The 16,244-nt window shown below is 48.4% G+C and overlaps 1 protein-coding gene across 1 annotated transcript in view; it reads right to left on the reverse strand.

Annotated features, from left to right (window-relative positions):
• Positions 1-705: 705 nt before the first annotated feature.
• LOC146197721 (uncharacterized) overlaps positions 706-16,244 on the reverse strand; it is a 33,586-nt gene continuing 18,047 nt past the window's right edge. The window contains exons 4-6 of the mRNA XM_084599635.1: positions 9,161-9,220; positions 2,890-2,946; positions 706-812 (exon numbers count right to left, since the gene is read on the reverse strand). Coding sequence (XP_084455761.1) covers positions 714-812; positions 2,890-2,946; positions 9,161-9,220 — 216 coding nt within the window. The 3' untranslated portion in view covers positions 706-713. The remainder of the gene's footprint in view (positions 813-2,889; positions 2,947-9,160; positions 9,221-16,244) is intronic.

A 16,244-nucleotide genomic window follows, 5' to 3' on the forward strand; every position in this document is an offset into this window, starting at 1 on the left:
CTGGAGACTATGTCTGGATTTGGACGCCCGTTCGTCATCGTGGGTTGTCTGAAAAATTGCTGCGCCGGTACTTCGGTCCATATCGTGTCCTCCGCCGCCTCAGCGACGTTACTTACGAAGTTGAATCCGCGACCCAAGATCCCTCAAGCCGCAGACGACGCAAGTTCACTGATGTTGTACACGTCGTCCGGATGAAACCCTACCACGATCGCCCCGCTGACTATTCTTGAGACTGATGGTGCCCCGTTTTGTGTTGTGGTATCCCACACCAACCTAGAATAACATCTGTCAGCTCATCGCATCAAGCAGCATTTGCAGCATCGAGGCGATGCTGCCAAGAAGGGGGGCAATGACACATATGCCATTCATAGACGACGAAGATTTGAACCGGCGATTCGGAGAAGACGACGAAGCGAAACGGTGCTCCGCTTTCGTGCTGCCCTGACTGGCTGTTGGTGTTCTTCGGTGTCACAGTGCCACAGCGCCTTCTGTGTAACGTTACGTTACAATATATGTGAGGCAGTAGTTGAGAGGATGTCATTATTTGAAAGATATCTCATTGTTCTAACGTTATATGGGCCCATCATATATCCCATTTTTCATTATATCCCATTGTTTCCTGGGATTATCTTCTCATGCAAGCGAAATGCATTCAAGTGTGATGGTCAGTTGATTTGATGGTGCTCTGCTAAAGCGCATGTTCGGAGCGTTGTTCACGCATCTGTCCTTAGTACTTCGTACAACCAGTGCATGACAGCGTTTGTGACGTCATCGTCTTCAAATTCCAGCTGCTTGGAGTCATGAAGGCAAGCCTGCGAATTGGAATGAGTTATCATGTAACTTATACACCCCAATGCATAATAGCTGAAACTAAAACGATTACTGCATGTACAGTGTTTGTCAAAAATGTAGAACCGAGGGGGTTTGCTTCTGAGTGACTTTGTGTGGCTTGTAATGGACTTCCAGCGTTCAGATTCTTTTGATGGTAAGGAGAGTTTTGGTCCTGTCTGTTGTGCTTCTTTACTTTGTGATTAGTGTCTTCGCGCTATACCACCCACTATGTCCTACTATCTCCAGTGGGAATGCCCTGCACTAATGCTAAATCAGCACCACTACACGTCCCAGAAGCAGACTCCGTGAGCTCTACACTTTTGACAAAGGCTGTATATGCTGCACCTTCAATCAGAGATCGTTATAGTGATATGCGTATCATTTTTTATGTTTTGTAAACTGTGGTCTTCCTCTGATGGATGCTAAAGGTGCATGATGCGCAAGCTGCCAGATGACGCGTGCATGTAGACGTGTCTGCGTGCGCTGCCAAGTGGCATAGTTTTGATTTTGAATATGTGCGGTTCCATTACTTCCTGCGGTCGCCACGGTTGCCGCCGTTGAAAAAACACATATAAAAATTGATGTAGGATTACTAATACTGAGCTACAATATCTCCAAGTGAACGAGGTGCCAAAGTTTAAGAATTAGAAGGCAAACATTATACTTCAGTTAATCAGGTTGCAATATAGGTAGTACGTCAAGCTATTTTATCACATCCATCATGACTGCCAAGAAGAGAAAGTGTTTTGTGTCATAACCCCATCTTTTGAATTAACTACTAGTCTTTGAGACAACACTCCGCTCATTAAAAACCCCAGCACCTGTAATTTTTCTTAAGACAGTTATTAGACCTTACTCCTATGCACTAAAATGAGTGCTACAAACTACCACTGATCCCAGTACGGATCAGGAGGAAGCCCATAGCTTCGTTATTAGCCGGTGTCTAAACAGCCAACTCACGTGTGGTGACGTGATCTATAAGAATCAAATTATCGCCAAATAATGTGGTTCTTGTAAGCCAAAATAGTTTTTCCCATGTCCTGGAAGGTTTTGTTCAACGGTCGCGGACAAAATAATGTTGACCACACTTCTAAATTATATCCCTTCTGTCGTATTGTGCAACGGAAATATAAATGCTCGCTGACTTTTTATGTGCAACGAAAATATTACTTGCACGTGAGTCAAACATTCACAACGTTTCTAAGGTAGCGCATGAGAAGACAGCCAAAGCTTGATCCGTACTCTTCTGCCCCTACAATCACCGTGTCGATCATTCTAAAGAAATTGAGTACATCTTTCTGTCTTGTCAAGCGACGTCCTTTTGCCACGAACAACAGTCATTTAATTACAGCTAATGCAAACTATAGCAGCATATCGGCTTCTATATGAGCAAGGTAACCTGTATATTGGGCTAGAAATTTCTGTCTGATATACGTGTAAAAGAAAAAAATATTTCCGTGCTGAAACAGCTTTAAATTAAGGCGCCAAGTTTTGCGTGTTCTTCGTTATTAGCAAGGTATCGAGTAAGGTTTACAAGCGTCTGGAAACTCCCGTTCGCTCTCTGCTTGAATTCCTGCTGCTGGCGATATCCGTAGACTCATCTCTGGAGCGAATTTCACCGCACGTTTCGTAATGTCTCATCGTTACCTTGACCGCCTAGGAAAGCTAACATTTGAAGAGTGCTACTTATTCTGTGTCAAGTTTACTCCATAATTAGTGCAATCACTGTGTTTATCATTATGAGGTGCTCTATTAAGAGCGTCTCGTTCAATGCTGATTTACCGATCACCAAAATACGCTTATCAGATTTTAAGCTTTCATTAAATGAATATCAGCTGAATTTATTTTATTTCTTATTTTATTGATATAGTCGCTTACCAAGACTATTTCCTTCGTTTTACGTTTTTGAGAATGTTACAAGAGACAAAAACGGAAAGTTTTTGGGCTGTTAATGACGAGTAAAAATATAAACGAGCCACTCACATAATCAAACGTCACTGAGGACGCGATATCAGTTTTCAGTTCAAGAGAATGCTTTTGAAAGGGTTGACTGCTTACCATCATTTTCCTAATGACATCGATTCCATCACTGCCGTTAGCTGATACAAACATGGGCTGCAAAAAGAAAGAAAAAAATTACGCTGCTGAACCAAATATTGAGCGAAAGCATTAGCTGCGGGTGACAGAGCGTCCTTCTTCTTTTCTTTTTCTTCTTCCTCAGCCCACATATAAATCCCCGCTTTAACCAAGCCGTATGAACGTGCCTTAGTGGCCTAGAGGGGTAACGTGAATGCCAGAGTCCTAGCAGGCTGATTCTGACATAACCGTCCCATGTGAGACGAGAGACCCAAGTTGGCAGCTCCTGCCAGTCGATGTGTCACGTGGGGTGTGACGTCACAGTGTCACGTGGGTAAGACGTAACTGCGGCCGCGTCACGCGAGCGCTTGAAAGTGCGATTAATATTGCTTTCACAATAAAATAGACCGGGCGGTGGTGGAAAGTACATTTATTGGCTATACAAGGGCAAGTAGGTATGTTTGGATCAGTCCATAAGGGACCAATCCTTACAAGTATAGGTGGAGGTGCCTAGTTTGGGACCTCAGTGGCGGTTGCCGCCGCCCGTGCGCGCCCGAATAAGGCTTGTTGGGCTGGTCCAGTCCTCCTGGGTTGGGTTGGGGAAGGGGGGAATAGCCTGGTTGGAGGGGCAGGCCCCCACCATCTGATAGATGTCAGAAGACACCGCTCCCCATTGTGGGCAGCTACCACTAAAGGAGAGGTCAAAATATTTGAGGGCTGCCAGGCATTGCAATGTATTGGTGAAAAGGCCTAGAATGAGCCACTTATCCGCTTTTTTGAGGCCTTTAGATGGGCTGGGGTAAAGGCGATGACAATTTTGATAGTACGTCGTGATATGTTTGAACGTGTAGACTGGATTAAAATCGGGTTCCTGATTGGGTGGGGAGGAGAAAACCGCCAGGTGAGAGAGCGCGCGGGCGGCTATGTCTGCTGCCTCGTTTCCTGCCAAACCCTGATGAGCAGGGGCCCATATAAGGTAACGGTGTGCGGGGTCCGTATCCCGTATGCAATTTAAGCAGACTCGATAGGATAGGAAGAGAGCCCAGCCTTTTTCGACATTCCGACTGGCCCCTCGCGAGTCGGTAATTATGTATTCTGAATCGGAATGTGAGGCCGCTAGAGCAATCGCCACCTCTCCTGCGTGTGTCGTACTGTGGGCTGTTAAGGTGAGACCGTTAGCCGTTTTGCTGTTGTGAGCTACAGCGACCGTGTACCACTTCCGTGGTGAGGGCCGGAGGCGTCCACGTAGTATACACCTGTTTCGTAGTCTGAGTTCACTGGTCGCTCCTCGGAAGGTACATTCGATGCATTATATTGGCAAACCTCAGAGCTACTGTCTGCTTGGTGACGTCAAAATACACCTGCAGACACAGTCATCAGCACATGCTTGACCAATCATCTGCTGCTGAATTGAGATCCTAGCAGAGAAAGATAGTTATTGGATGCACTGAACGGGCACCATCTTCCAATAAATGCATAGCCCAACTTTGCAAGTGTGTGAGTTTCGTATAACAAATACTGTACGCGAAACCAATGGCTTCGAACGCGGAAATTTTCGTCAAAAATTCTTCTCTTACGGCATCTCGATGATCGCACACTGCACGTCCCGTAAAGGTGAGCATATATACTGCTCGACCAGGAGACGTGATCTTTGGCTGCATCTTCCACCCATAGTTTAGTATGGACGCGAGCCTCTTAAAATGTTCTCACGGAAAGAACATATGCCGGATGTCCGAACGCCCGAATGCTGGCGGCCAGGGCATCGGCAACGAGACGTTCAAATCTGACGGGTATAGCCATACCAAAGCTAAACCAAGCTGAACGTAGCTCTCGCTAAGTATATCCTGACTTTGCTGAGTTAAGCCGAATGTGGCAAGGAGAGTACGTACTGGCAGCGTTTAACAGCGACTATGAAGAAATAAAGGTTTGCGTCAATATGCATAGCAATTACTGCTGATATGCTCTATATCGAGAACGTGGTGGAGCCGGACCCGAAACTGTTGCCGCTTTACGCGGCCGCACGCAAAGGTGAAAGGGCAGCCCCACGCGTTGCTATATAGAGCGGGAGAAAAGATACTGAGCGGTGGTGCGTCAATAGTGAAAGCAGCAAGAGGTGGGTAGCATTTTCCCAGTGTGGTAGAAAAGGTACGGCTGAAAGTGGCGGCGAGTCAAGCAGTTGTGTGACAGCTCATGCGCGTGCACAAGGCTGCGCACACCGGTCAGTGACATTTCTTGGGCACTGCTGACCGCGCCAAGCCGATGTCGAGTGGCCAAACACTACACATGTCCATATTTTATATCGCGGCACGGAAACCTGCCCATATATGGACAGCCACCGACTACTCCCTTGGGACAGGACCTGCGAAAGGGCGAATTCCGCAGGGGAGCTAAGAAAGGCAGCCGGCGGCCGCGGATACCGGTCAACCCAAAGATGGAGAGGAGCGCTTTAAGAAGGCGAACGGGAGAGCAGGGGAGAAGAATCGCAGGCAAAGGACGAGACGGGCCAATGAAACACGAGCAGGGCAGAAGACTGGGGCTGCGCCACGACCTGGGAGCCCGGGGTCTAGCCGCTGTTCAAGTTGGGTCCCTTTCATCTCGCCTCCACGCCGGGCAGCTCATCCCACCGCAAGCTGAACGAATGTAACGGCAGCATTCAGCATTCCCTCATCTGGCCTTGACGACAGCCGAGCCCTTCTTCGAAGCCCACCACGCCGACGCAGCGACGCAGCCACGGCGAGCCGCAGCATCGGCATTCCAGCCATTCTTCGAAACCCGTGCCGCCGACGCAGCCGAGGAACAGCGTGGTGTATGCGAAATTGAGTCAGTTGTTTTAATTAAATATGTTAAGAACTATATTTAGAGTCTGTGTCTCCATCTCCAGTGTGGACCCGGGACCACTTTAAATAACTCGAGTCATCACATTAGTGTCAGAAGTGGGGCCCACACTTAAATCATTGGGCAAAATCTGGACTGTACCCCCAGCGAGAGGAGCTTAAAGCATTGACAAATCCATTGACAGTGCACTGGACTGGAACCCAGTCCAGTCACAGCCCTTGGGGCAAGCGTATTTCCTTTAGCTAGCATGGTCGAGAAATTCACTGGTGACGGTAAGGGGCCGTCTATCACAGAACGTTTCGATATGTTAGAACAAGTAGGTACGTCGGGCGGTTTAACTCAAGAACAACAGCTGAGGATGACGAAATGTCGAATTTTCGGACCAGCACATGGTTTTGCCTGGATAGATGAGGGAGTAGGGATCGCGAGAACATTTGCGGAATTTAAGACACTAGCATTCAAGTACTTTGACAGGGATCTGGTGGTTTCTCGACGCTAGACAGAAGCTGGGAGAAGACGCACGCGCGTTTGCTTCCCGTCTTCGCTTCCTTGATAATGACACTTTAACGCGAGAGCCAGAGTTTGATACTGCTAAGCAAAAGCACGCCAAAGAGCTGCTTCTTGAGCATATGAAGTGCCAGTTTATCATCGGGCTCTGGTATCCAGTACACAGGTTTGTCTTGTCGAATGCGCCAGCCACTTTTGAAGGGGCTGTTGAGGCAGCCGTAGACGAAGAGCGCAACGAGTCGTTGGTCTCCACTGAGAAAAACGTGAGGTTGGTAACAGAGCCAAAAGGCTTAAGCGCAGAAGCAAGCGTAACCCTACTAGCCGATAAGCTAGAACGGCTGGAGGCGATCCTTGCGGAAGGATTGAGACCAAAAAAGAAGGGCAATTTCCGGAATCGGGAAAGGCAGATTCGCTGCTATGGTTGTCGCGATTACAGGCCCGTAGCAAGAAACTGTCTCAGGATAAGCCGCGAGTTTGATGGGACAAATGAGCAGCAGCTTACGCTGACGGAGGCGGAACAAAAAGACTACTCTTAAAAAAAAAAAACGCGTAGAGTCCCCCGCAGCCGAGTCGGTTGTAGGGAAGAGCCCTAATAGCTGTGCTATTGTAACCATGTCCGAATTGTCCTGCCCAATTGCCAAACGTGTGGTGAATGGGGTCACTGGCAATCGTTTGGTCGACTCTGGTTCCAGGATAACGCTCCTAGCAAAAGTATTTCGATCTGCTGACGAGGAAAGGAGATAGGCAGATGCATGAAGCTCGACAATATCCTAATGTAAGGTTTGCAAGGATCACAGGAGCATATCTCGGAACTAGAGGCCTGTACCTTTTCCGATTTACTATAGGAAACGAGAGCTTTCACCACCCCAACTACATTCGTTCCGACGCTGTGTCGCTACCGGATCAGATAGCAGGTCTCGTGGGTCAGGACATGCTGCATCAACATGGCATCGATATCGTACTAAGCCAGAACTGCCTTTCCTGCCGCGGGCATCTGTTATCATTAGAAAACGGAGAGGCTGAGTATGTTGCATGGGTGGACTATGCGGAGCAGCGCTTGAAAGATTCGCCAAAATACGCGGGAGTTAGTGTTCGGACAACAAGAGAAGCAGTGGTTCCACCTCGGAGATAATATGTGTGAGTGCGGTTTCGGCTCACATTGATGAAGGGCACTGGGATAAAGGGATAAGGGATGAAGGGATAAAGAAACTGTACCCCATTTCGACCTCTTTCATATCGAGAGCCAAGAGCGAGATAGAGCTGTAAGTCACATACATCGTTACTCCGATGTATTCGCTGCAGCAAAGCTGGAATTGGGAAGGTGGGTGCGGAGTAATTAAGCACCGTATTTTCACCGGCGACTCACCGCCAGTGCACCAGCGGGCCTATAGATTCACTTATTGACAAAGAGAGGAAATGAATAGGCAGGCCCAGGAGTTGATCGAGAAAGGCGTTGTTGAGCACTCCAAATCTCCGTGGGGCACCGGCGCATTTAGTTGAGAAACCCGACGGTTCATTTCGATTGGTAATAGATTATCGATGATTGAATCCCGTTTAGAGAATAGAACCCTACCCCCTGCCGCAAGTACAGGAAACCCTTGCGCAACTGGGGTCGGCCAAATATTTTACGGTTGTCGACCTTGCATCGGGGTTCTGTCAGATCGAAATGGATCCGGAGGATGTCGACAAAACCACATTTAACACCCCATCTGGCCATTTTCAGTGGAGATGCATGCCGATGGGACTTCTTAACAGCCCTGACGTCTGGCAGAAAACCGCCGACGTAATCTGCTAGGAAAGAGGTGCTTCATCTAGTTGGACAAATATCATCATTGATAGCAGTATATTAGCTAAGCACTTGGAGGCAGTCGAGAAGGTGCTGATCAGATTGTGAGCCGCTGGCTTAAACTTGAAACCTTTTAAGTGCCAACGTCTCCAGCAGCAGGTCTAATATCTTGGACATATCGTTTCTGCGGACGGAGTAAAACCCAAGTCAGGTAAATTATTCGTGACTTCCCGAGACCAACCGGAGTTATAGGTGTGCGCGCGTTTCTTGGCTTAGTCGGATATTCCAGAAGGCGTGTTCGAGACTTTACCCGGATCGCGAAGCCATTGATTGCATTAACGGCAAAAACACCGAGTTCCTATGGATGGACGAGACACATACGGCGTTCGAGGAGCTAAAAGAAAAACTATTAACGGCCCCTTTGCTGAGATATCCTCACTTTAGCAAGCCCTTTATTGTGGCGACCGACGCCTTCAAACTTGCTGCAGGCGCGGTGCTATCTAAGAACTTTGATGGCAGGGAGCAACCAGCCGCGTTCGCAAGCCAGCAATTCAGCCCAGTGGAGCATCGTTACAGTGCCACTGAGCGAGAGTGGCTTGTGGTAGTTTGGGCCTGTCGGCACGTTCGGTGCTATCTCTGCGGCCGCATGTTCACGCTAGTGACCGACTGTCAGCCCCTTACGTGGCTGCTAAATGTGAAAGACCCAAGCTCGCGCCTTGCGCGGTGGAACTTGAAGCTTCAGGATTATGAATTTGAGATAGAACACAAACCAGGAAAGGCGCATACTAATGCGGACGCGTTAAGTAGAAATGTGGTTCGCACCATGAATGATTTTTGTCCGGCCATAGACATGGAAATCCCCGCACTTAACAGCGAAATGACAAAGCATTGGAGAAATGTTTTCATGCTGCTTCAGGGGAGGGGGGGTCACACAAGACCCTGATAGTGCTTATTTGGTGGACAACCAAGGGACACTACGAAAGCGTACACAGCTGCAGCATACTTTTTAGCCTGCCCATTAGTTTCCTCGTGGCACTTTTCAACAGAACACACAGTGAGAGCCACCTTTCTTTGTTGTTGATGGTCCGACATGTCGGCAGATATTAAAATTGGAGTCACACTTACATAGAGGTTCGCAAATTCTTTCAGTAAACATTCACCAGCATCGCTTCGTCTCTCGTGCATCTGCAATGTAAGAAAATCAAGTTCAGCAAAGCCTTATTTACACTGGCATAAGAGCACTTTTTGCGGAAGGCAGAACTAAAATTGTAACTATGGGAGTTTACTTTCGGAAGCAAAGCATGAGCTGTGAAAAGAGGCATGGGGTAGTGGAGAGCTCTTCATTGCTTTCAAACACCGAGTGTGGCTATATAGCACGGGCCACAGGAACCGTTCATATTCCGCCTCCATGTAAACGGGCAAGTCCTGCGCAGAATTGAGTTTAAAGGACACTAGTACTTTGCACGATAACGGTAATCAACAGGTTTTTCTTCTATTCATCCGCGCTTTTGGTAAAGGGGGCCACTTTGTACGTAAAGATTACCCGTTTGCTTCCTGCTCGTAGCTACAGTATTGCAGCATTTCCATGAACTCGACAGCGCACGGGTTGAGTCGGCCGTTCAATAAAATGGCTGTTCCACAAGAAAAAGTTCGGCTGTGGCCCCTCACACGCTGTCAGCTTTTTAACACTTTCCGTCAAAAACTGGCCTCAAATCGGCTGTTATCAAGTTCATGGACACGAGAATAATGCAAACAGAATTGACGTGGTTTAGATAAACTTCCCGATCTAATGCGTGCTATGCCTACACTATTCTACTGCAGGAATGCATACGTGCTGGCCCCTGCTCTGTTTTTATAAAAAGTACAAGTTTTGAGGAAACAGTTTTAATCACGCGTATGTTCCTGCGCTGTCGGGCTGGACAGCGAGTATAGGCATACAGAAGTAGCGCACATAGTTCATGTCGGTGCCCATGCTCTCTTCTGTCCTCTGCACCTGGCGCGTCATTAAGAGATCGTGCTATTTGTAGTCTTCCGCGGTTAGCATTCGCACCTATCACTTCTGAAGGCGATCGCTTTCTCGGCGATCGGCAGCAGCAGTCGTTGAAGGTTCCGCCGATGGCGACGCCATTATGTGACGCTATACCGTCTAGGCAACCTAGGTGGCAATTGACGAGTGGGATGTGTATATGGCATTCTTACACAATGGTATACGACCAGTTTTTGGACAAGTGGTGTCATTTGTTGCAATTGCCACGATTCAAATAAAATTCGGTATTCAGGGATCTCTCTCCACTCTCCGGTGTATACGGGGTGCAAATGTCGCGGTAGCGGCATTCGTTGGCGCCGGGGCACACAAGCCAGAAGCCCTCCCAGGCCTTGTGCCTTCGAAATTTCTTTATTCGAGGTAGTAAATTAAAAAGACTGCTGGCAGTTGATACTTCATCTGACGTTATTTTGAAGTAACACTCACTACGACACACACAAGAATTTCAGAAAATCCCCCGATTGGCACCAGGCCATCTCAAGATGTTAATCTGCATTTGTGGACGGATCCATGCGTGACGGAAAATAAGAGCCGAAAATGTAGCTGTTAAATGCATTCCTGCTTTAACATGTGCTGTTATCGTGATCAGTGATGACTTCATTCTGCCGGATTGCGGTGAGACCTTCAAGGCGGGCCCTGGATACCGCCTACCGAGCCACCGAGCTATCCAGGAGCTCCATCCAGAAGTCAACCGGTCGGGCGACACAGCTTTTAACCGTGGGAGCCAAGACTAAACTCTGCCACCAGATGACTACGCATCCCCCCCAAGGCTCATTGCTTCATGTTGGAAGCACCTGCGGACAGCACAGTTGACGGCGTTATCGATGCTCTCGAAGCAGTTATCGGCTGTACCGGCAGCAAGTCCCTCCAGCATATGGGAGAAGTAAAGTTTGGCGTTGCAGCTGTCTTGGACGGCGCAGCATCGAGGGCGCAATTCTTACCAACTGTGTATCGGTCTCCGTAGCAAGTGTCGGCCCCGAAATCGTACATGTGTTAGTTTTTCGAGAGCCACTGTGGGTGGCTGATGTGACGCTGGCTGCAGCCTTATGAGCACACGGCAACGTACAGCGCATGAACCAGCATTCAAGGGCCGCCTAAGGATAGGCACAGCCATTAGAGTATCGAAAATTGCAATAAAGAATTACGCTCATTCCCAACTTCCTCTAGGTGCAAGGCTACATTGTCGTGTGATTATCGAGGCATATAGGTGTGCTCAAGGTGCCCCCTTGAGGGCCATATTGGAAGGGAATGCCATACAGCGCTGCTCGAGGTACAGCCTTATTCGGCCAGGCAACAGACAAATGCGAGGCGTCGTGTTGCAGGTGCGATTGAAGCCAAGCTCTGGTCGACTATATGTGCTCACGGCCGTTTGCAGCAGTGGCGGCTGCTGAAGGGCATACCACGGTCGCCTGGAAGCAGAGCAGACAACAGACACCCCGGTTTCTGACTCGAAAGCAGCTTTTAGCCCCGTCGAGTTGACCATCTATGAAAAAACTGATAATCAAGTTATTGAAAAAACCAGAACACCCCCGAATACACGAAAAAATCTGAATTACGTAGCATTCCGTACGAAGAGTTATGTAAAGAGAGCACGGACCGGAACCCACCGCAACCGTCCGGCACTACTTCGTCATCCAGCTAAACTACGACCACTCTCAACGTTAGCAGTACTCCAGACTTCACCGAGCCTCGTCGTACGCGGTTCCCGGAAAACAGATTGCGACAGCACGGTGGGTCGGCACAACATGGCACCATGTGTGCCAGAGAACGAGCGAATGAAGAGTTTATTGACTGAATCTCGAAAAATGGACCTAAAACATCTACTCAGCCTCCTCGCTGAACAGCTCACGGGCGACAGTGCCATGGAATGCGATTGTCAGACAGTAAAAGGGGGACACCCCGGGTCACCGCGGATAGCGACGGCTCTCCGGGCGCCATAAGCCCTACACGGTGGGTCGGACAACATGCCACCGTGTGTGTCACAGAACAAGCGAATGAACAGGTTAATGACCAATCTCGAAAAATGGATCTAAAACATCCACTCAGCCTCCTCTCTGAACTGCTCACGGGCGACAGTGCCATGGAATGTGATTGTCAGACAGTGAAAAGGGGACACCCCGGGTCACCGGACAGCGACGGCTGTCCGGGCGCCATAAGCCCTACACGGTGGGTCGGACAACATGCCACCATGTGTGTCACAGAACGAGCGAATGAACAGGTTAATGACCAATCTTGAAAAATGGATCTAAAACATTCACTCAGCCTCCTCGCTGAACTGCTCACGGGCGACAGTGCCATGGAATGTGATTGTCAGACAGTAAAAAGGGGACACCCCGGGTCACCGGATAGCGACGGCTCTCCGGGCGCCATAAGCCCTACGCGGTGGGTCGGACAACATGCCACCATGTGTGTCACAGAACGAGCGAATGAACAGGTTAATGACCAATCTCGAAAAATGGATCTAAAACATCCACTCAGCCTCCTCGCTGAACTGCTCACGGGCGACAGTGCCATAGAATGTGATTGTCAGACAGTGAAAAGGGGACACCCCGGGTCACCGGACAGCGACGGCTGTCCGGGCGCCAGTAAGCCCCATACGGTGGGTCGGCACAACATGCCACCTTGTGTGCCACAGAACCAGTGAATGAACAGTTTAGTGACTGAATCTTGAAAAATGGATCTGAAAGATCCACTCAGCCTTCTCACTGAACTTCGCATTAGGGTATCACTCTTATTGCTGAGGGGTTACGAAAAGCCTAGACAAACAGTGGGAGATTACAAAGGTTGCCCGAGCGCATGACATGGATATTCCTTGCAAGAATGCAACTTTAGTTCCACATGCGATGTTCAGTTTTTTTCCCGTTTTCTTGGCGATGATTTTCTTACACTCAGGAATTATTTTACGAGTATGTGTAGTTTTAGAGTTGTTTTCCTCAAGCAGCAGTTCCGCCGCGGTGCCCACTGCACTTGTGGTTCAGGGATAGACTTCAATCTCTATTGTAGGCAGGTGAGAACGCTTGTAGTGTACGCTCCTGCCCAGCATTCTTTTTTCTTCTCTTGATCACTTTATGTTAGAAATTTACCCAACTTTCATAGCCGGGGACTTTAACCGCGTCGGATATCTCTATAGCGACGTGGGAGCAAACAAAGTAGGCCATACAGCAAAACCCAAAAATTGATACGTCTTATGCATAATTTCAAGCTAAGAGATGCATGGGCTTGATTTGCACGGAGATGAATTTGTTGCCACATGGCAACGCGGCTCAGACATGAGTCGCCTGGTCTGTTTTTATTTTCTGGAGCTGCTTGCTATTTTATGTCACTCGTTGCGAGGTGTTAACAATTCCGTCTGATGTTCCGCGCATCTCTAATCATTTTCCCAAATCGGTGAGACTAAACTTCTATCGATCTAGCCTGTTGACGGAACACTAGAAAATAGATACGACATTAATACATGATCCTCAAAGCGTAGCGACGTTGCATGAGGTTCTTGTAGAAACGTGATGTCGCCCAGTACAATCATGCTGTTTGGACGCCCTAAAAGCCAGATGCCGTGCGGAGCTCATTAAAGCAGGCTGGTATACCTGGTCAATGTTTGACTGCCGAAATCAACAGCACTCTTCGAAAGGCATGTAATGCATGACGGGGCAGGCCCCTCACATTAACTATGCGAGATTGCTTAAACCAATTAAAAGCGCGTTATGAACTTTTTCTCCGTCTTAGATCGAAAACAGCGGCGCAGTCAACGGCAGATCAATGTTATATATTTTGGAGACCCCTCTGTACCTTTCAGTGTCTGCTGCGGCTCAGTGGAGGGACGCACATCGATCCCGTTTGTAGAACGACGAGGTGGAACGTAGTATGAACGCACTGAGAACATCGAGTCTGTTTTCCGCGCGCATTTCATGCACTTGTTTTCAGCTTAGAGCAGAGACATAAAGAAACCAAACGCAGCTATAGACGATTTCTGCTCAGGCATTGCCTGTGTACCTGACGAGTGCCGCGGCAGCCTATGTAGCCCAGTTACACTGGAAGAACTCGACATTTTACTTTGCTGAATCAATGCCTCTGCTGCGGCCGGTCCTGGCGGGCTATCACGTGTTTTCTACAAAACATTTTTCACTGAAATACACGTTCACCTCTTGCTAACTCTCAGTGGACAGTGACATTCGAGTTATACTCCTCCTGAAAAGGGTCCGTCCAACCCGAAGGCACAAAGGCCCATTTCCGAATTCTGACTATAAAATACTAGCCGCTATACTTGCGCACCACATAACAGCTTTTCTTCCTGAGCTGATAAGCAACGTCCAGTAATCTCTGTGCCAGGCTAATGAAAAAAAAAATTGTACGTCCTAGGACGTTCAATTTACGAAAGATGTACTTACATCCTTTGGCAAAAGTTTAGAGACCAGGGGGTCTACTTCGGAGCCATACTATGTATCTCGTAATGCATTCCGAGGTTTTCAAACTTGCTGAAGGCAGGAAGATTTTCGTCCTACTCTCTCCAATGGCTAGAACTTCCACGGTTGTTAAATAAGTCCTAATATACGGCTTAAAAGCAAACCGTCTGGGCTCTAAACTTTTGAAAAAGGCTGTGCAATTGGACGTACACCCTCCCACTTTTTTAACCTGAACGCACAAGCGTCGACCGCAGAGTCGATGAGAGCGGTACGATGGAACACAGCGGCGAAATGAGCGAGAATACGCGCGTGCGCGCAGTGAGCACTCCGGTGCAACTATCCTCTGCCAGGCTTTTACGAGAACCGAATCCAACCCCACCTGCATTTTTGTGCGTTATCGCATTTCCTTCTGTTTTCTGCATGCCGCTGGGAAAATATTAGAAAAGGCTAAAATGCTTAGAAAATGATTAGAAAAGGCAAAGAGGAAACAAAAGGCTGATACGCATGAAATATAATCAGCGGGCGTATATTGCATTCCATCCAGCGCTACCACATGACCGCTTATTTATAATTTGATGGAAGCGTTCAGAAAAGAAAAAATGACGATAATAATGGTGCTCAAAAGAAGTAGAGGTGAGGTCCCATTTCCAGAACAGCCTGGCAGAGGACAGTTGCACCGGAGCGCTCATTGCGCGCACGCGCGTATTCTCGCTCATTTCGCCGCTGTGCTCCGTCGTACGGCGCTTATCGACTCGACGGTCGGCGCTCGTGCGTTCAGGTTAAAAAAGTGGGAGGGTGTACATTTTTTTTTCAAGGGCCTATTCCTGTCACATTTCCACGTCTGCCACACGCACACTGGTTTCGAGTGTTTTGGTTTCTCTTGACAAAGAAAAAGCTGCAAAAGGTTTTGATTGCGTCGAACGAGACTATCTGAAGTTTTAAGCTGTTTCGGTGTCACTATGGGCCTGATTATTGACGTGAGACTGATGTATACGGGCCTAGAAGCTAAGCTCGTAATAAATAACCAAGTAACCGGTCCAGTCCCCGTGCGCCATTGCAGACGACAAGCATGCCCATTGTCCTTATAATTATTATGTCCACTGTCCTCAGCACAGAGCCCTTTTCGCAAAGGATTCAATTTCGCAAGCCAATACGTCAGTTTCCTCTCCCAAGCAAGGAGAGATTACATAAGCAGGTATGCAGATGATACATCCCTTTTCGTCACGAGAATCGACAGGTACAGAGCTTTCCTGCAGTGTTTTCACAACTACAGCTGCCTGTCAGACGCGGGTCTCAATTCAGCCGAAAGCCAAGCGTTACGCTTTGAATTTTTTTAGAGATTATTTCCTCAATGGTGTCAGTGGGTACACGGAGTAAAAGTCCTGGACGTCACGTTTCCGGAGTGTGGCGAAGTCGACCGCACCACTTGGAGTGAAATAAAACGCAAGGCTGAAAAGTGTTTAACGTCGCTAGAACTTTTCACCTACTATTACATTTGGGTTGGCGCGCCCCTCGGTAGCGTTGGCCTGGCGGCTCCGTGGACGGCGGACGGCATCAAAGGTGCCAGCAAAGACGAGGCGTCTTTTAACGAAACAACCTTTACTGTAACATCAGGAAGAAACGGGCAGTGAAGCTGACCCGGAGAGATTACAGACACTCTCACACAGCTGGTGTCTAGCGCCGTGCCAACGGCGCGTCAAAGTAGTCTCTCTCTCAGCGGAGTCGGCCGCTGCTTTTTATAGTTTTTCCAGTTCACAGGGAAAGG

Source organism: Amblyomma maculatum, chromosome 3 (genome assembly GCF_055883805.1).
Source record: "Amblyomma maculatum isolate TAMU_Amacu chromosome 3, ASM5588380v1, whole genome shotgun sequence".
In the NCBI taxonomy this organism is placed as follows: Eukaryota; Metazoa; Arthropoda; class Arachnida; order Ixodida; family Ixodidae; genus Amblyomma; species Amblyomma maculatum.